Source organism: Hypanus sabinus, chromosome 3, assembly GCF_030144855.1.
Source record: "Hypanus sabinus isolate sHypSab1 chromosome 3, sHypSab1.hap1, whole genome shotgun sequence".
In the NCBI taxonomy this organism is placed as follows: Eukaryota; Metazoa; Chordata; class Chondrichthyes; order Myliobatiformes; family Dasyatidae; genus Hypanus; species Hypanus sabinus.
Window position 1 is genome coordinate 159,981,642 of NC_082708.1, and position 20,749 is coordinate 160,002,390.

The 20,749-nt window shown below is 44.3% G+C and overlaps 1 protein-coding gene across 4 annotated transcripts in view; it reads right to left on the minus strand.

The window, feature by feature from the left end:
* LOC132391820 (electrogenic sodium bicarbonate cotransporter 1-like) overlaps positions 1-20,749 on the minus strand; it is a 198,306-nt gene that overhangs the window by 17,225 nt on the left and 160,332 nt on the right. For all 4 annotated transcript variants that reach the window (XM_059965468.1, XM_059965469.1, XM_059965470.1 and 1 more), the window contains exons 18-23: positions 16,556-16,717; positions 11,480-11,658; positions 10,326-10,398; positions 7,869-7,937; positions 6,300-6,473; positions 5,452-5,610 (exon numbers count right to left, since the gene is read on the minus strand). In XM_059965468.1, coding sequence (XP_059821451.1) covers positions 5,452-5,610; positions 6,300-6,473; positions 7,869-7,937; positions 10,326-10,398; positions 11,480-11,658; positions 16,556-16,717 — 816 coding nt within the window. The remainder of the gene's footprint in view (positions 1-5,451; positions 5,611-6,299; positions 6,474-7,868; positions 7,938-10,325; positions 10,399-11,479; positions 11,659-16,555; positions 16,718-20,749) is intronic.

Genomic DNA, 20,749 nt, shown 5'->3' on the forward strand with positions numbered 1-20,749 from the left:
ATGGGCATGTGGCAGTGTGGCACCAGGGCAGTTGCATTGCATTGAGGGTTAGACAGATAATTCATGACATGTGGCAGCATCACAGTCTGTCTGGTCAAAGGACAAAGTTTTCCATGGGATATATTCACAAAGGAGCAGAAACATGATTCAGTACTGAAAAACATTTCAGAAGGTATGTTAAACAAGACAACAGCAATGCACAAAATACAAAAAAGCTACTCCCAGCCAATAAGAAATGTAAATAATGAACTCATAAACATAAACATTTTGATCGATGTAACAGGATTTGGGCTTGGCTTGCCTTGCTTGGACCCAACCAAGAGAAACACCATGTTAGTTAAGGCATCCATTGCTGGTTGGTTAACTTCACACCACATGATGTTTTGATATTGCAACCTTGATTATCAATGATAACAATCAGACCATTACTGAGAGGAAGGAGGTGCAGAAGCCTGAAGACACATATAATTTCTTCCCCTCTGCCATATGATTTCTAAATGGATATTGAACCCATGAATACCACCTCACTATTATTTTAAAATTTCTGTTTTTGCACTACTTAACCTTAACTTAACTATTTAATATCTAGTACATATACTTACAGTATTTCAGTTTATTTCTATATTTATCATGTATTGCATTGTACTGTTGCCACAAAGTTAACAACTTTGGTGACATATGCCAGCGATAATAAACCTGATTCTGATTCACCAATGATCAACAGTCTTCAACACATCACATCAAGGTGGCGGTCTTGGCCTCAGGCTGGGAAAACCAAGCCAGAAGAGAGAGAATGTGAGGGGAGAGACTGAGATGACCTGAGCCAGTATCAAGTTCTTTTCCCAACAACACAGCCTCAGCAAGAGCCAGCAGAGCTCCTAAACTTGGACTCAAGTTTATTCTCACTTAAATAACCTTCTGTCCACTCATCAGAAATACCCAAGAGTCAACCAGTATAGACTTTAGTGAATAATACTAAAGTCTTGTTGGTTGCAAGACAACTGGTAAATGAACTACTTGTTTTCCACATCCAAAGCATCCAATCAGGAAGTCAATTGATTGCTTGCTTTCCGACTGATGAGGGGAAAGCGGGTAACAGAAAGGACAAGCATGTCAATGACCTATGGCAAGACGGCAGTCAGCGATGATCTAATGAAATCTCCAGGAACAAACTGGCAAGCCTAACTGTCCAAATTGTGGAGAGTTAATTTTGACTGCAACACCATCCACACTAGAGGGTTAAAACTAGAGGACATTTATTTAAGGTGAGAGGGGGTATTACGAAGGAGGTGTATGGTGCTTTTTTTTTAAAAACACATTTTGTGGTGGGTCTGTGGAATACTCTGCCAGATGTGGTGGTTGAGGCAGTTGAGGATAAAGGCAGTTAACTGATACTTAAGTAGGTACATGAATGTGTAGAGAGTGGAGGGATGTGGACATTGTGTTGGCAGCAGGGACAATTATGCATTTTATTACCATTTTAATAGTTAAACAAGTTTACTAGTTCGGCACAACATCAAGGATTGAAGTGCAAATCCCTCTGTTTACTGTACTATGTTCACACTAACAAATGTCATGGTGCATATGAGGTTGTGCAGACTTTATGCTGGAAAACAACTGGGAATACTGGGAACTAGTTGACCGCTCCTCCTCTTCATTGTTAATTGTTAATTACAGCAAGACCCCAATACCCACACTGACCTACATCAAATGGAGTGACCATGATATTGACATGGATAGGTTTTTTAGGGAATTGCCACCATCTCACCAAGACCCATAAACATGAAGAGGTTCCTCTTCGAGTCACGGGAAACACAATTGCATTTAGCCTCAAGTCTTCCTGTCCCTTCTGGTCATAAACAAAGGTAGTGCTTAATAACCAGCAATTTCCATATCAATTATTCATAACACACTTGGTTGTGTTGAGTTCCAACTGGGCAATGGGATGATCACATCTTCGATGTGGGTTGGTTTTGGTTCCTGGACAGCAGATAGTTCACTGTGATAATGTGTTCATATCATGGGAGTGAAAGGTAATTTTGAAATAATTGATTGTGATGAGCCCTGGACAAAAGGGTCACTGAAATTTAGAGCACGGCAGTTCAGTGTTGACCTCAGAAAGACTAGGAACAGTGAGAGGAGAACTGAGCTCTTTCTCCCAAACCAGAGGGTCAATATAAACCCTCTCTCTTAAAAGATGTCTTCTTAAAATAAACTGCAATCAATATTACTGCAGTGATACAGCACTGATAACATTGCTCCCAGCCAGGGATCACCTCCTTGGGCCAGTTTCCATGTTTTAAAAGGCAAATTGTGATTGGATGGGTTGCCCGATAACAAAGCAGGTCACAGGGACCATCTGTGATACAGAAGAGCTTCAATGGGGAGAAGCAGTGGGAGAATTGGTAACCAGATGACACAAATTGAAGCACCACACGAACCAACCATAACAACATGTTGCGGGCAGCCTACAAAACTTCTAAATACACTTCTTTTGAACTACTCTCACTGCAGTCTGTAGCCTGTCATTTCCCTTTAAGTAACATACTTTTGAACTGTCTTGTAGCAAACTAGGAATTTCATGATCTTCTGATGGACTCGGCAGACAACTCTCAGGGGTGAGAGAGACAAAGGTACATCACCAGGGCTGAAACAGAGGTAGGAAGGGGGATCCCCAAGCAGCTAAAATGAAGAGGCATCAAATGTACTTTACCCAGCATCTTGTTAGCAACCACACAGTCACTGGAGAATATGACTGTGGACCTAAGAACAAGATTATTGTATAAGAGGGAAATAAGAAATTGCTGCCTTCTCTGTTTCATGGAGACATGGCTCATTCTGGACACACCGGATACTTCGGTAAGACCTGAGGGCTTCTTGATACACAGGATGGATTGGACTGCTGATTTAGAGAAGGAAAAAAGTGGCATCTGTATTTCACGTTAAACTCTTTGCGGTGCTCAGTCTTTGCTTCCTGACCTTGAACATTTAATGAGTAAGTGGCAACCATTCTACTTACCATGAGGTTCTGCTCATGATCCTGACCGCAGTTCACAAACTGCCAAAGGGCAGGGTTATACAGGGTCTCGCTGTATTGAATGCTGTCATCAGCAAACAAGAAACAGCCTTACTCCCTGTCTTTCAAGTCATTGTCAGGGACTTCAGTCAGGTTTGTTTGAAGCAATCTCTGCCCAATTATCATCAACATATCACCTGCAGCACCAGGGGTCCCAATACAATTAACCACTGTAACACTCTGCTTAGAAGTGCCTACCGTTCCATGCTTAGACCACAGTTCAGGAAATCTGATCACTCAGCTATCCTCCTCTGACCTGCTTACAGGCAGAGGCTAAAGAACAAGCCTCCAAAGATAAGGACAACAGAGAGGTGGTCACAAGAGGCAAAGGGGCAGCTACGAGACTGTTTCTAGTCAGTGGACTGGGCCATATTCAAGGACTCGTCAAGAAGATCTGAACCAATACACCATGATTTTCACAGACTTTATTAAAACAGTTGTAGACGAGTATAACTCCATAATATCATTCAGAGTCTTCCCTAACCAGAAGCCCTGGAGGCACAACCTGCTGAGGGGCAGATCATTGGTATTCAGGTCTAGTGACCAAGTAAAATCCAACAGGTTCAGATAGGATCTCCGGAAAGCCAACTCATGAGCAAAGTGGCAAACCCAGATCAAACTGGAATCGCAGGAGGATGCTCAACAGCTGTGGCAGGGCTTAAATGCTATCACTGCCTACAAAATGAAACCGAGCGACATAGGTGACCACAGGCCTTCGTTCCCAGATGAGCTCCATGTCTTTTATGCTCAGTTTCAAAAGTCATAATGTGGCAGCACCTTTATGAACTCCCACAGCCTCCAATGAACCTGTGATTTCAGTCTTTGAAGATGATGTGGGGGCACCCTTCATGAGGGTGAATCCATGGAAAGCATACAGACAGAGTACCTGGCTGAGTTCTAAAGACTTGTGCGTATCAACTTGCTGGAACGTTCACCAATATCTTTAACCTCTTGCTTCGACCATCTGAGATATCTACCTACTTCAGGTGGGCTTCAATTATACCAGAGCCTAAAAAGAATGTGGTAACATCTCCATCAGCACAGGTGCACCAGAGCACAGTGCTCAGCCTCTGCTTTATTGACTTTATACATACCACTGTGCGGCTAAGCACAACTCGAACACCATTTTAACTTTGCTGCTGACACCACTGTCGCTGGCTGAATCAAAGGTGGTGATGAATCAGCATATAGGAGGGAGACTGAAAATCTGGCTGTGTGGTGTCACAACAACAGCCTTTCACTCAATGCCAGCAAAGCCAAGGAGCTGATTATTGACTTTAGGAGGAGGAAAGCAGAGGTGCATGAGACAATTCTTATCAGGGGATCAGAGTCGGAGACTGTTAGCAACTTTAAAATCTTCAGTGTCATTATTTCAGAGGATCTGTCCTGGATCCAGCTCGAAAGTGGCGTTAAGAAGAAAGTACGGTAGCAACTCTACTTTCTTAGAAGCTTACAAAGATTCAGCATGTCATCTAAAATTTTGACACACTTCCATAGATGTGAGGTGGAGAGCATGCTGACTGGTTGCATCATGGTTTGTATGGAAACACCAATGCCATTGAATGAAAAAGCCTATAAAAAGTAGTGGATCTGGCCCAATCCATCACTGAAAGCCCTCCCCATCACGGAGCACATCTATCGCAGGAAAGCAGCATCCATCTCTAAGGACACCCACCATCCAGACCATGCTCTCTTCTCGCTGACAAGGTGGTGGTACAGGAGCCTCAGGACTCACACCACCAAGTTCAGGAACAGTTATTACCCCTCAACTATTAAGCTCTTGAACCAGGTGGGATAACTTCACTCAACTTCTTTCACCCCAGCACTGAACTGTTCCAACAACCCAGGGACTCTCTTTCAAGGACTCCTCATTTCATGTACTCGATATTTATTGCTTGTTTATTTATTATTATTATTTCTCTTTTTTATATGTGCAGAATTTGTTTTTTTGCAAACTGATTGCTCTCTGTCCTGTTGGGGCAGTCTTTCATTGACTCTATTGCGTTTTTTATACTCTACTGTGAATGCCCACAAGAAAATGAATCTCCTTGTTGTATATGGCAACAGATATATACACTTTGATAATATATTTACTTTGAACTTAGAAATTCTTCAATAGCAGGTTTAGTGGGACCTTTCTCAAGGAAACTGGCAACAATTTAAAAAAAAATATGCAGGCCTAATGGGAGAGCCTGTAACAGGTTTGACTGGCCGAAAGTCGTCTGTGCTGGAAAGAATTTGAAATTCATTTCTGATGGATTATTGCCTAAAGTGGGAACTATATTTTACCATTTATTAGTCACATGTTTCAGTTATGGTCGGATCTGCAGGATTAATTTAACAGCCAGTTACTAAATTACTTAGCCATTCCTCACATCTTCGTTATCACTGTCTACACTCATCTTCTTCTTTTTCTTCTTGTCATCCTCTTTCTTTTTCTTATCCTTCTCTGGGATGACATCATCCAGGAAGCTAAGGTCATGTTGGGTGAAGATGTAGTCCATTGCTTTCCTTACGGCTACCAGCGCCAGGATCTGTAGACACCAAGGAGAATCCATTATAATACTCCAAGGCTGCAGTGGTTAAACGAAACACAGCCAGCATATTCCAACCCAAATGTCACATTCTATCCACCAGGATCACCAGAACTGACACTCTATAAGCAGGAAGGCCAGGGAATTAGGCTTCACAATCATCCTCACCACGCTCCTGCTTGTGCTGATTTAGAGCAGCTTGGAATTTACCAATAGCAACCAGGAACATCACCACTCACCATAATTTTGGAGTAAGTTAAATGTGACTTTACTGGAGAGGGATTTGGGGACATTTGTGTGTACTGATATGTGTTCTGGAAGGTTCAGCAGGATGCTGCCTGGATTGGAAGGTATAAGCTACAGTATAAGGAGAGGTTGGAGAAACTTATGTTAGTTTCGCTGAGGTTGTGGAGGTTGAGAGAAATCCTAGTGTAACTATTGCTTCATTGCTACTGCCAACATAACCAGGGCCGAACTGTACGCTGAGAACTTTGGGAAGACTTTTTTCCTTAAATGTAGATCAGTACAGGGATCCGTGGTGGGAGGGACTAGGGAAGAGATATAGAGGTAGGGATAGAGCACCTGGGGGAAACCCAAATGGTCACAAAGAGAACGTGCAAACTCCACACCAACAGCCCAACAGCACTCAAGGCTTGCAGTGAGCTCTGTAAAGAAGTGAGGCAACCTACCATGACTGGAAAGATGATGGCTGCCACCGTTGACTTCAAGATCCACAGCATGGTGAGACAGACTACCTGAATGAAGGTGAAGAGGTGCACTCTGCGCAGGGGGACATGACGCAGGTAGATGAAGTCTGGTTGGTGTTTTGCAGGCATCAGCAGCAACTTCAACCGGTCCATGAACTGAAACCATAAAGCGGAGCCTTCACCCTCAATCCATTGCTCCCTCAGCCTCAAGAACAAGTCCTCTCACTGGATCCTTACCCCCTGACACCTCAATGCCCTTCACCAATTACGAGACACATCAGGCTTGTGATGGAGCACGATCCAGGACTCCTCAGTTGTCACTCAAAGCGTACAGTTTAAGGTAAGAGGGGAAAGGTTTAAAATGGACCGGAGTAACAGGTTTTTCACACAGAAGATGGTGGGTGTATGGAACAAGCTGCCCAAGGAAGTACAAGCAATGGATATAATTGCAATGTTTAAAAGATAGCTGGACATGTTCAAATAAGGAAGACTTAGAGGATTATGGAGCAAATGCAGGCAAATTGGAATAGTTGAGTTAGGCAACTTGCTTGGCATAGATGAATTGGGCTGAGGAGCCTATTCCCTTACTGTATAATTCTATAATTTTATGGCTCGATCAATGAGGAGATATGGGGTGTCCAGGGAAGGGTAGCACCTCTGGTGAAGAGGCTTATTGTGTCCAATCTGGGGCCGCTCACTCATCTTTGGTCCCTACCGGACGCTCAGCTCTCTTCTGAGGCTCCAAGTAGCTGCTTGCATGTGACAGCAGCCAAACCCCGGTACCCTGGCCTCATATCCCAGTGACTGTGCTAGCACACAAAGCCAGCTCTCACGGACTGGGCGGACGAGGCCCAGCAGCTGGGAAGGCGGTTTCTGAGCGAGGGGCCTGATGAGGCACGGTCATCCGCTGCACCAAGGAAGACCCCGGTTGTGACGACTACTCAAACCACTGGACCCAGACTTTGGGGGTTGAGAGAGTGGAACTGCCCCAGTACAGTGGCTTTTCCACTTTAGAAACTCTCATGGTCTGTTTTGAAGGAGAACCACCATTAATTGGCTCAAGGTGGCTGAAATCTCAAGGAGTTTCAGGGAGAATCTCTTTAGTGAACTGCAACACTGAAACAGACTCTTTGACCTACCTAGTCCATGCTGACTTGATCTTCTGCCTAGTCCCATCTACCTGTACCTGGACTATATCCCTCCCAACACCTCCCGTCCAGGTACCTATCCAAGCTTCTCTAAGCTGTTACAATTGAACCCGCATCTATCAATTCCACTGGCAGCTCGTTCCACACCAGCGTCACCCTCCGAGTAAAGTTACCTCTCAGATTCCCAGTAAATATTTCACCTTTCACTATAAACCTCTTGCTCTAGTCCCACCCAAACCAAGGGGAAGAAGCCTGTGTGCAGTCACCCTAGCGATACACATAATTTTGTACACCTCTTTGATTACATTCTTCCCAGAGGTGTTCACTCCAACTGTAACAAAGGCCTAATAATCACAAGGGAGTTTGTCTGGAGTACTGTGAACTTGGAATAGTGGCTACTCACCTGTACACCATTCAGGGAAGCAACACCCATGTACAGAAATACTCCATACAGTACTGGCATCGGTATGAACTAGAAGCAAGAAAGAAGTCTTAGTAACAGAGTGGGGTACAAACACTCCAGTACAGTCGTGGGCACTGTTTGTCAGGTCAAGTAGAAGCTCAAGTATGGTGAGGTACAGGTACAATGAAAAACTTGCTCACATAAGCATCATAAGTATATAAGAACAAACAACACACAAAATATAAATTATACTTCAAATAATACCATACGGTGACTGAGCAAAAGCAAGACCTTCATACAAAGACACAAACTGAGACAATACATGGTCCGAAGTGTTCTGTTACTGAGCTAGAGCTTGTGCAGGTCAGTTCAAGAGCCTGATGGATGCAGGAAAGTGGCTGTTCCTGAAAGTGGTGGTGTGGGATTCTGGGTTCTGTACCTCCTGCCTGAAGGTAACAGCAAGAAGAGGTCATGATCTGGATGGAGGGGACCCTTGATGCTGGATTCTGCCTTCTTAAGACTGTAGTTCCTTTGGATGCTGTCATTGGTTTAAAACAGAGGCTCCAAATGCTCCCAGCTGCACACAAAAAGACTACACAGGAACCAAGGGAGATTTTCTTGACGTTTGGGCTAATGTTTATCCTTGAACAATCAGTTTACACCTTTCCTTCATTATTACAGCCCCTACACATCTCACTGGCTTGTGCAGTGTTTGAGATGTCTGTAAGAAGCTGTGGTGTGCTTTCTAAACGCATGTTACTCTGATCTAACTCCACCTGCAAATGACTCCACTCCAGTGGGCTGGATCTCCAATAATGACAAGACAGACTAGTGGTAGGGGATCAGACAAACCAAAGAGCTAGTCATTGTCTTCAGGAATCGGGGCAGAACACATGCCCCTCAATGCATCAGTGATGCTGAGCTGGAGATGGTTGCCAGCTTCATTTTTCTATTACAACACTAATAGCCTATCCTGGTCCAACTATGGAGACACAATGGCCAAGAAAACTCACCAGTGCTTCAACTTCCACAGAAGTCTAAAGAAATCAGCATGCTCTTGTAGACCCTCAGATACGCCATAGAAAGCATTCTGTCTGGATTCATTGCAGCTTAGTACGGCACGTGCTCTGCCCAAGACCGCAGGAGATTCCACAAAGTGGTGCACGCAGTGCAGTCCATCATGCTAACCAGCCTCACTCACTTCCATTGACCCTGTCTGAACTTCTCCATACCTTAGAAAAGCAGCCAGCACAGTCAAAGTCTCTACCCATCCGAGATACACTCTCTTCTCCCACTTCCACTGGGGAGAAGATACAAAAGCTTGAAAGCACACACCATCAGGGTCAAGGACAGGTTTTATCCCACTGCTATAAAGTTCTGGAGTGGACCTCTTAACCTCACAATCTTACTTCGACATGCCCCTTGCATGTTATGGTCTGCTTGCACTGAAATTTCTCTTTAATTGTAACATTATAATCTAAATGTTGTTATTGCTTATCCCTTGTACCAAACTCATGTAACTTATGATGGCATTCAAAACAAAGCATTGACTGTATCTTCAGAATCCAGTTTATTATCACCGGCATGTGTTGTGAAATTGGTTAACTTAGTAGCAGTTCAATGCAATACACATGGCAATAATAAACCCATTTTAATAACCAATTCCTTTATCTATAGCCATCAGACAGAACAGTGTGAGAGAGAGAGTGTGTGTGTGTGTGTGTATGTGCGCGCACGCGCGCGTTTATTTGTTTGGTGGGGGAAGCAAGCTTCACCAGGAGTGCTGGACAGATGTTTGTGCATCAGCCCTCCTGATCTCCTTCCAGATGGCACAAGGTCCAAATCATAAATATCATTCTCATACCTCTAACCAGGGTCATCTTCACCTTCCCCACCCCATCAGAATACTCTCAGGGCTTAGGAAACGCATGGACATAGTTTCTCTCACAGTGGGCAGAGAATCCCACACCTCATTGTTCACCTTAACTCACAGCAGGGGAAGGTGTTGATTTTGCATAGTGAAAATAAATCTTTTTAGTATTTTGAGGATGTGTAAGCCTCAACTAATAGCATGAGTCCGTTTGTTCAATATGTCTTTGAAGCACTGGCACACAATTGTCACAAGGAGGCAGAAGTGTGCTGTAGCAGTGAAACAAAGCAGCAGCTCACAATGTGTGTGTGTGAGTGAGAGTGAGAGTGAGAGTGAGAGAGAGAGAGAGAGAGAGAGAGAGAGAGTATATGTGTGCATGACATGTGCGTAGCTTGTGTTACCAATTTCCTGTTGCGATTATGAGACACACAGTAGGTTAAATGGTGTTCTCCTACCAGAGGGAAACTGAAACTTCGACAAAGAGACGAGAGAAAGACAGTGGGTCAATGCTGTTGAATTGTGCAGTCAATTACAACACATAAAAACATTACTTCTTAAAAAAATTAATAAATGCTTAAATGAGGTACCTTTAGAATGGGAGCCAAGAAGACAGAGACACCAGTCAGAATGAAGACAAAAATGCCCGTTACTCGTTGCTCCCTGGACATAAAGCAAAACAGCAGCAGCTCAACAAGGAAGTCAGCTTAAAACTCACAGAACTTTACAAAACAGGAATTGTGGTTGCATGGGTGACTGAGCATCCCCATCCTACAGCGCGTGACGGTGGAGTTTGGAGTGATGTACTAACACTGCTGACGAGCTCAGGCATTTGGGTACAAAGGTTCTCTCAGACGGAGTGTTGCACTGCCAGAGGTACTGAGAGCCCACCTCCTCTCTCAGGTAGTAGTGGAAGACCCTGGCACCAAGTCAACTCCGGAGCTGTCCCTGGTTTTCTCACCAACGTCATGAGCATAGACAGACTGCTAGTTATCGCACTGTCCTGGTTGTCACACACTCTTAGCCTGGTTGGTTCAGTGTCCTGCTTATCTCACTGCCTTCCTTATCTTGCTGCTCTGGTTGACTCATTGGCTTGGTTTGACGAGGCTTGACAAGGTTGGACTTCATAAGTCAGGGTAATGAGTCCAGAAATTGGGAGATCATGCTGTGGTGATGTTATATTTGAAGTCCTGTTTTCAGTTTTGGTCACACTGCTACAGGAAAGAGATTATTAAACTGGGAAGATATCAAGGTTGTTGCTTGGCCTTGTGGGACTCAGTTATAGGGAGAGGTTGTACAAGCTAGATCTGTTTTTCTTGGAGTGTAAGAGACTGAGGGGTAATCTGTGTGGAATAAGCTACCAGGAAGTGGATGAGACGAGTACTATAACCAACCTTTAAAAGACAGTTGGACAGGTACATGTAGGAGGTTATGGGCCAAATGCTGGCAAATGGCTCTAAGATGGATGGAGGATCTTGATGGCATGGACCAAATTGGCATACAGTCTGTTTTCATGCTGTGTGACTGTCCATTGAGGCAATATTCCCCATATCCTCTCTGCATTTTAGAAAAAGGGATATGGGAATTGGAGAGTAAAGCCGGTTGAGACGGAAGCTCAGGTTACCCTGCTGAATAGTGGCGTAGATTGCTTATGCACTGATCTCTATCCTTGATAAGTAGATTGTATCACACGTTTATTGCATAAATCCTAGCTTCCCAGCCCAGCACCCGAGATGTTACCTACCTGACTCCCAAGAACTTGGGCAGCTCCCCAGGTGCTGAGGTTTCAGTCTCCATCTTCAAGCTGTCAATGTGGGCAATGGAGATGACAGTGGCTGCTACGTACCATGGCAACCCCATGAAGGAGCAGATAACCATGAGGATTGCCACCCAAAAGAGGTCGAGGTGATAGCCAGCCCCTTTCTGTAAAAACAGAGAAAGCAGAATCTATGTCACAGTTGTGGCATTAAACACAGTTCATTGTTCCCTGGAAACATGTCAGAGGTAGGCAGGGTGGTGAAAAAGGCTTCTGACATACTGGCCCCCATTGATCAGGGCACTGGGTATAGAAGTTGATCTGCTATTTTGCAGCTGTGCAAGACGCTGGTGAGACCACATCTAGAGTTCCATGTACCAATTTGGTTATCCTGTTAAAAGAATTATAGCATTAAGCTGGAAAGAGCATAGAAAAGATTTATAAGGATGTTGCCAGGATTCAAGGGATTGGGTTATAGGGAGAAGTTGGGTAGGGTAGGACATTATTCCTTGGAGCATAGGAGACGGATGTGTAAACTTATAGAGGTCTATAAAATCATGAGAGACACAGATAGGGTGAAGGCACAGTCTTTTTCACAGCTTTTCCAGAACGTTGGGGTTTTAAGATTTAATAGGAATGTGAGGGGTAACTTTTTACACTGGGTATGGTCAATATATGGAATGACCTAATGAGGTAAGGGAGCTTGGTACAAAGTCTTTTGGTCAGAGGAAGTGATTAAGACACTAAAAAAAAATTTGACCAGGTAGATGGATAGGATAGAAAGATTTGAGTCAAACTTAGGCAAATGGGACTAGCTATGAGCATCTTAGTTGTCATGGATGAGTTGTGTTGAAGGGCCTCTTTCTGTGCTGTACGACACTACGACACTAAATGAGGAGGCGTAAAGACAAATGGCTGTGGGAGGAAGAGACCTGCTGACAGAAAGGCTCCTTGAGCCAAACGGTAGGTTAGTGATGTGGTTCCTCCTTGTGATTCTACGTGAGGCTCACATCAGGTAGAGACACCCTGCCTTCCTCCCACACATCTGATCATTAGTTCCCAGGAGGTGGGCACTACCTACACGACCAGCATTTATTGCTCATCCCTAAGTGCTCTTGAGAAGTTGGGGGGGGGGGGGGGGGTGAACCACCTTCCAGTGAAGGTGCTCCCATGGTGCTATTGAATTCCCCACCCAAAGTTCAAAGTAAATTTAGTATTTAAACAACTAGAGTATATGTTACCATATACTACAATGAGATTCATTTTCTTGCAGGCACTGATGGGGAAAAGCTGGCTGGTGGCGTAGTGGCATCAGCGCTGGACTTTGGGGCGGAAGGTGCCAAGTTCAAACCCAGCCGGCTCCCATGCATGCTTGCCATCCGTGCTGGGTTGAGCACCGAGCTAGCAACTCGACCTCGTAGAAAAGAAATTGCCTGCTATAGAAACATCAACAGCAAAAAGTTGATGGTCTATGCTCTCTCATGAGTTGAAAGGCAATTTCTCTCTCTTCTCCCCCACCGATGGGGAAAAGATATTCATGAAAACTATACATAAATACACAAAGACCCAATGAGCAAAAGAAGACGAACAATGCAAATAAAAAGTAATACTGAGAGTAATAGCACAGTACAGGTCGATCAGCTCAGCTCATGGAGTTATGCCAAAGTTTTTAAGATCAATGTAACGCTTCCCTCCTACACAGGCCTCCACTTTTCTACTATCTGCATGCCTATCTAAGCTTTTCTTAAATGCCCCTAGCTTATCTAGTTGTAAAGACTCCCGAAAAGTGAGTCTGTAGGTTGTAGAGTAGCGAGAGGAGCGGTGATTGGTAGTGGGAGTTCCAGCGGGAGTCCGGGTCCACGCTGCCTGGACGTGACCAGCCTGACTCAGGGACATTTCCTCCTTTGCTTATTGATGATGCATCATCCACCGTTAACTTCTTTTAGCATCACTGATCTGTGTGAAGCCGCCTTGACCTGTTCTTGGCAGTCAGCTTCGGAACTAGTGTAAAATAGAGCAGGACTAGCAACGCCTTATATTTTTGTTTCTTTTTCTTGTTCCACAGGAATTGTTTTTAAGTGGCTGCAATCTATATTCTTGCCTTTTATCGCTCCAGTTGCTCTTGGATACACAGCCACCTCCCCGGTTAACTCATTGTTTCAGAGAAAAGACAGAAATGGCTTAAAGTCAGCTTGTTCTAAGGGAGGGGTATGTTGAAAGTGTGAAAGAGGCAGGCGTGAGAGTGGGGGCACAGGAGGGTGGAAAGGTTATTGACACCATTCAATCAGTATTTATGATGGTGAATGTCAATGAGCTGAGTTCACCCAAGAACTATTTCTGTTCTTTCTCTCTTTCTAGGCACCTAATTTTCTATCCAACCACCCGTTTTGTATGAAAACGTGGGCTTCAGAGGCTGAGCCAGCATTTAATTGCCCATCATCAAGAAGGTGGTGGAGAATTTCCCTACTGAAGTTCTGCACTTCTTGAGGTGTGGGTGTACCCACAATACTGTTAGGAAGGGAGTTCCAGGATTTTGATCCTGGAGACAGTGAAGGAATGGCCAGATATTTCCAAGTCAGGATGGTGTAGGCTTGAAAGGCAAGTCCCAGTTGGTGGACATCCCTATGGTTCTGCTGCCCTGTCCATTGAGTTGGTAGAGGACTATCTCAGCAACAGCAGCTTCCGTTTACATAAAATGCATGGAAAAATTACCTCAAAATATTTCGGGGGAGTACTATCAAACAAAATCAAGCTGATTCCACACCACAGCAGTAACTAAAGACGTGGTCAAAGAGATAAGGTCAAGGGACATCTCAAAGTAGCAGAGGTCTATGGGAGGAAAATCCTGAATTTGGTGCTCTGTCCATAGGTGTGGCAACCAGAGGTTGAACAATGGCATGAAGGGCAGAGTAAAAGTCTGCACAGACACATGAACAGGCAGGGAATGAAGGGGTATAGACCACATGCAAGCAGTTAGTATTTGCTTAGATTGGTATCACAGTTGGCACAGTCATGGTGGGCCAATGGGCTGTTCCTGCCCTGTGTTCTAGGTTGAAAGGGAGCAGAGATCTTGCATCGCTGTGGGGTTAGAGAAGTACTGCCAGACTTGTTCCTCTGTGTGATTAATGTCAGCAGGAACTCTTGCCAAGAAGGGCCTGGCATCAAGTGATTAAAATTCCTGGAAAGACAAGTGTGTGATAACCCTTTATCCTGACGCAGGATGGTCCTTCCCGTCAGCATCTGAAGCCGATATGGCCAAGCTGATCTTATGGTCACTAAAACCAAGTGCCTGGACCTCAGAAACCCGTCACCCACGGATGACACCAATAATTTGGAGCCCAGACACACTGGAGTGGGGCTACTGAATGGTTTCAGGGCTGTCCAGGGACTGTTGGCTAAGGAAAAGGAGATTTAATAGGGGTTTCAGGATTACATATGATTCGGGTTAATGAAACATATATATAGAGTCAGAAAATATGGATTATACCAATTTAAAGATTTAAGATATTCTGTGAAAGTACCAGAGAGGATAATATCTTACAAGAAGTGTGTTTTGGGACACAAAGCCATTAACTCAATCATTCAAATCATCGAACTACAACATAAAAAGAAGTGGTCCCAATACTGACCCCTGTGGAACAACAGTCGCCGGCAGCTATTCAGAAAAGGCTCCCTGTATTCCCACACTTTGTCTCCTGCCAATCAGCCAATGATTTATCCATGCTAGTATCTTTTCTGTAACACCATGCACTCTGAACTTGTTAAGCAGCCTCATATTAGCACTTTGTCGAAGACCTTCTTAAAGTACAAGTACACAACATCCACCAATTCACTTTTGTCTATCCTGCTTATCCAGTTTGTCTGCCATTTCCTTACCCCCCATTACTAACTCTCCAGAACCATGTCTATACTCACCTCCCTTCTGCTCTTTATATGTCTGAAGAAATAACATTTGATATCCTCTTTAATGTTGTTGGCTAGCTTATGTTGGTATTTCATCTTTTCCACCTTTATGGCTTTCTTAGTTACCTTCTGTTGGTTTTTAAAAGCTTCCCAATCCTCTAACTTAATTTTAACTCTATTATATGTCTTATTTTTGATTTTATTTTGGCATTGACTTCTCTTGTCAGCCACGGTTGTGTCATCCTGCCTTTAGAAGATGACTTCTTCTTTGGGATGTATCTATCCTGCACCTTTCGAATTGAACCTGACACTCCAGCCACTGCTGTTCTGCCGCCATCGCTGCTAGTGCCCCCTTCCAATCAATATTGGCCAGCTCCTCTCTCATTCCTCTGTAATTCCTTTTACTCCACTGTAATATTCATATACCTGAGTTCAGCTTCTTCTCAAATTGCAGGGTGAATTCCATCATATTGTGATCTATGTCCCCCAAAGAGTTCCTTTATCTTAAACTCTAATTAAATCCAGTTCATTACGCAACACCCAATCCAGAATAGCTGATGCTCTAGTAGGCTCAACCATAAGCTGCTCTAAAAATGCTATCTTGTAGCATTCTAAAAATCCTCTCATGGGATCCAGCACCAACCTACTTGTATAGGTCCTGCTTCTTAACTTGATCCATATGGATTCTACATCATCCAATCCTACGTCACCTTTGTTAAAGATCTGATATAATTTTTTTTTACTAACAGGGTAACACCATCCTTTCTGCCAACCTGTCTGTCCTTTTGATAGAACATGTATCCTTGGATGTTAAGCTCCCAAATATGATCATATTTCAGCCATGACTCAGTAATGCCTGCCAATCTATAACTGTGCTACAAAGTCACCCACGTTATTCAGATATTGCATGCATTCAACTATAACAATGGGAACTCAGCGCAAATGTTCCCCCAGGAAATTGTAGAAACATTTCTGTAATTCAATATAACTCTGGGAGTCAGTGGGAACTTACCCACTGGAAATAGGGAAATCATTCATGATTGGCAGGAATTTTGTAAGGCCCTGGAGAAAGCAGAGGACTCTGACCAACTGAAAACCCTCAGCACGAGACGATAAGTGAACCAAACCCCATCAGATCACTAACACACGTCAAATGCTGACCTTCAGTTTGTGCTCCTTCCTGTTGACAATGACGGCTGTGATCTGTTGGTCCATGAAGATCAGGATGGTGATGAGGAGAGCTGGGAGGCCAGCGGCCAGACACACCCACCATGGATTGCCTCCGAATGGCGGCACAAACCATCCTCTCTTTGGGTTGGTTGGCTAAGGGAGGAACAGTAAGTTAACAAGTTAAAAAACAGGGTAATAACCATTGTCAGGAACACACATTCCTGTCAACACCTCCCCCCACCCCCAAAACACATTAACTTGAATTAGTCATACAGAATGGGAGCAGACCCTCCAGTCCGACTAACTCATGCCAACTGTGTTTCCCTGTGAGTTCGTCCTATTTGCCCATATTTAGCCTATAGCTCTCTAAACATCTTCTATCCATGTACTTATCTCAATGGCTTTTAAACATAGCTTATGTGCCTGGCTCGACCGCTATTTCTGTCAGCTCATTCTGAACATGCACCACCTTACGTACGAAAAAGCTGTCCCTGACGTCCTTTATAAATTCCTTGCCTCTACTCTTAAACTTTTCCCACTTTATTTCAGCACCTCGTTCCTGGGGAAAAAGGCTACATGCTTTGTCCTGACGAAGGGTCTCAGCCGGAAACGTCGACAGTCCTTAAAGATGCTGCCTGGCCTGCTGTGTTCCACCAGCATTTTGTGTGTGTTGTTTGAATTTCTAGCATCTGCAGATCTCCTCGTGTTATGTGCTTTAACGCTGTCTATGCCCCCATGATCATACATACCTCTGTCAGGCACCCCTTAAATTCAAGGGAATAAAATCCTCTCTGGTAACTTAGGCCCCCCCAAGTCCAGGCAGCATCCCAATATACCTTTTTCTGCCCTCTTTCTAGATCAATAACATCTTTCCTATAAAAGGGTGATCAAAACTGATGACAATGCTCCAAATCACAGTACAATGAAGCACAGAACCTCAGGATCAATCATCCTTGCACCCTTGCCAGAGGACCCACGTGGATCACGTCAGTCGCTGGATGACACCCCCGGGAGATCATGTGCTCAACCTCCCATGCAGGATGCCTCAGCAGAACTCCTGTGCCAATGCTCGAGTGCGTGCTGCTGCCTCTTTCGATGGTGATACTAAACCACGCCACTACCTGGTTCGTCAGTGGAACCGGGGCATCTTAGTCGGCGTGGACTAGATTGGGCCTAATGACTCATTTCCACGCTGGCTAACTCTGTGCCTCTTGGAGGTTGCAGGTAGTTATGGATAAGTCAAATGTGTGGGTAAAGACCAGGTAACGGGAGTGTAATGTGGGGAAAATTTGAACTTACTCATTCTGGTAGATAAAATTAAAAGGTATATTATTGAAATAGTGAGAGATTACAGTTATTGAGGGATCTGAGCATGATTTACTAAAGGCTCAGATGCAGGAACAGCAAGTATTTAGGAAAGCTAATAAATAGGTTAGGCAGCTAGTATCTTTTTCTCGGTGTCAAAATAGCTCATACCAGAGAGTATATATTTAATGTGAAAGGGAGTAAGTTTGATAGAAACATATAAAATCAAGAAAGGGATAAATAAGATACAGACAGGAAAAGTGTTTCTACTGGTGAGTGAGACTAGAACTAGGGAACATAGCCTCAAGATTCAGGGGAATAGATTTAGGACAGAGATGAAGAGAATCTGCTTTTTTGAGTAGAGTGAATCTGTGGAATTCTCTGCCTAGCGAAACAATAGAGGCTACCCCATTGAATATATTTAAGGTAATTAGGTCTTAACATAGCAGGGAAATTAGGAGTTATGGGGAAAGAGCAGGTAGGTGGAGTCCACAACTAGACCAGTCATAATCTTATCGAATGGCACAGCAGTCTTAACAGTTTGCCAACTGCTGTTCCTATTGCTTTTGTTCTCATAAATGTACAAAGAAGGGAAGGATATGGGCCATGTGTAGGCAGAAGGGATCAGCTTTGTCAGGTGTTTAATTACTCATTTAATTAGTTCAGCACAACATCATGGGCCAAAGGGCCTGCTCCTCTTTCACGCTCAATGTTCTAATAAAATGTTACCAGTTATTGCTGGTGGAATTGGAGGTGAAAGTTGAGGAAATTTGGTTTTAGTTCAAATTCAAGATCAAGTTTAATTATCATTCAACCATACATGAATATAGCCAAATGAAACAGCGTCCCTCCAGGGCCAAGGTACAATACACATTATCAACAGCAAACAGTGCACTGCACATAGCACAAGTAGCACATACAGTTATGATTTCAGAAATGTAGTCACAAAGAAGAAAACAAATTTGCCCCATGTCCCAGAGTAGAATGACTAAATTGATGGTAAGTTGTCCCGGTCCAGCTTGTTCTTCCACACAGCTAACACCGGAGGCAGCAATGAGTGAACCCACCAGAGAGCAGTGCTGAGCAAACACTAGAGGGCAGCACCAACAGGAGAGACCAACCCTTAACCAACATGGACTCCAGTGTGCCCACCACACCTCTGCTCTCTCTCACACCAATTCTGGCATCTCTCCCCTGGACTGATGCAACAGGCGATCCTGCGGTATGGGCCTAGTCCTCGCCCCAACTGAGGCAGCTCAGCTTCCCCGTCGTCGGTCTCGCCAATGAACCAGAGAACCGGACTTGTATTCTACACTACACCAATGGTCAATAGGGTCTTGCAATTAAAATAAAAATGGCTACAGCAATCACTGGCTCTGTTTGTTGCATCACGCTCCGTCTTGACACAACGGGTACACAAGTCCAGGTGACCACACAACAAAGCAAGTCCAGCTCCATCATTATTAAGCAACTCACTGACGAGATAGTCCTTCAGAATTTGATGTATCCAGTTGTGACTTGCATTCGTAATAGGATGTACAGAACATATAAATACACCTTTAAATGAACCCAAGGTGGCCACAGCAGCCAAGTGTGCCACCATCTTCTCAACTTGCTCTTTGATGTACTGTGGCGTTTTGACTCCTCATTACAGAAAGGATGTTAATGCATTAGAAGCAGTTCAGAACATTTACTACACCCAGAAAGGGTGGATTGGACTGGCCTGTGCCCTATTCAGAAGAGTGAGTGGAGATTTGAGGAGGAGGACTGACTTGGAGAGGAAAGTATGGGTGTAAGACCAAAACAAATAGTGAGAATTCCTGTGGATATACACATCGGAAGGAGGAGGCTAAGGCAGGTATAGAATCTCCTCCCCACCTGGGGTTCATGGACCCCTCAATTAATGGTAAGGGTCCATGGCATAAAAAGGGTTGGGAGCCCCTGCTCTAAAGAATAAGGTTGGTGAATTAGTAACTGGGGCAAAGAAATAACAGGTATGCCAGTCTTCACAGCAAATATCACTAATGTGGAGGTTTGTAAAAATCCCAGTCACAAGGCAGAAAGTATTAGAGAATCTCACAGGTTGTAAAGGTGGTCAAATCACCAGGATCTGACTGTCTGCACCCAGGAGACAAAGCCATTCAGCTGAAATTTTTCAAATTGCAGGAGTCATCACTAGATTGGGAAATAGCCAATGTGGCTCCCTCACTCGAAGGAGGAGGAAGACAGAAGACCCATCATCTTTTGTTGGCCAGAGTCAGAGATGAGACCTTTCCGTTTCCTCTCCTTCCCTCCAGGCACGTTAACTCTGGGTACAGACAGACTGACCAGTTCCTTCCCTCAGGGGCAAGAAGTTTAGTCACCCCTGTACAACATACACAAAACTCAGCATCTATGGAGGGGAATAACCAGTCGACATTTCAGGCCGAGACCCTTCATCAGCACCCTTTCATCTCTGTGACTGAGGAAGAGTTGTACATATAAGGCCGACTCACTGACTATTTGATCCCAATTGTATCTGTCTCAGATGGCATGGTGCTCATTGAAACTAAAGCTAGCAGTTTAAGTTTCTTTACACTGCACCTGACACGTGACCTGCATGACAGCTTTTGTGTGTGTGCATTACTGATGGAAAAGCAGCAAATGCAGAGTGACACCAGCTGACCTCATCTACAACGCTACCACTGGCACCTCCAGCTCAACCTGAGAGGGCTGGTTTAACAGGAAGTTTTGAAAAGGTTTGCTGAGCAGTGGGAATTGGATTGTACCAGACATCTGCTTCGGAGTGCTGACACAGGCACTGTGGAATAGCCTCCTTGTACACTGTACGTGTCCCTCAGGTCTTTCCTTGAACAAACCCCAGGCCATCTCAATGCTTTA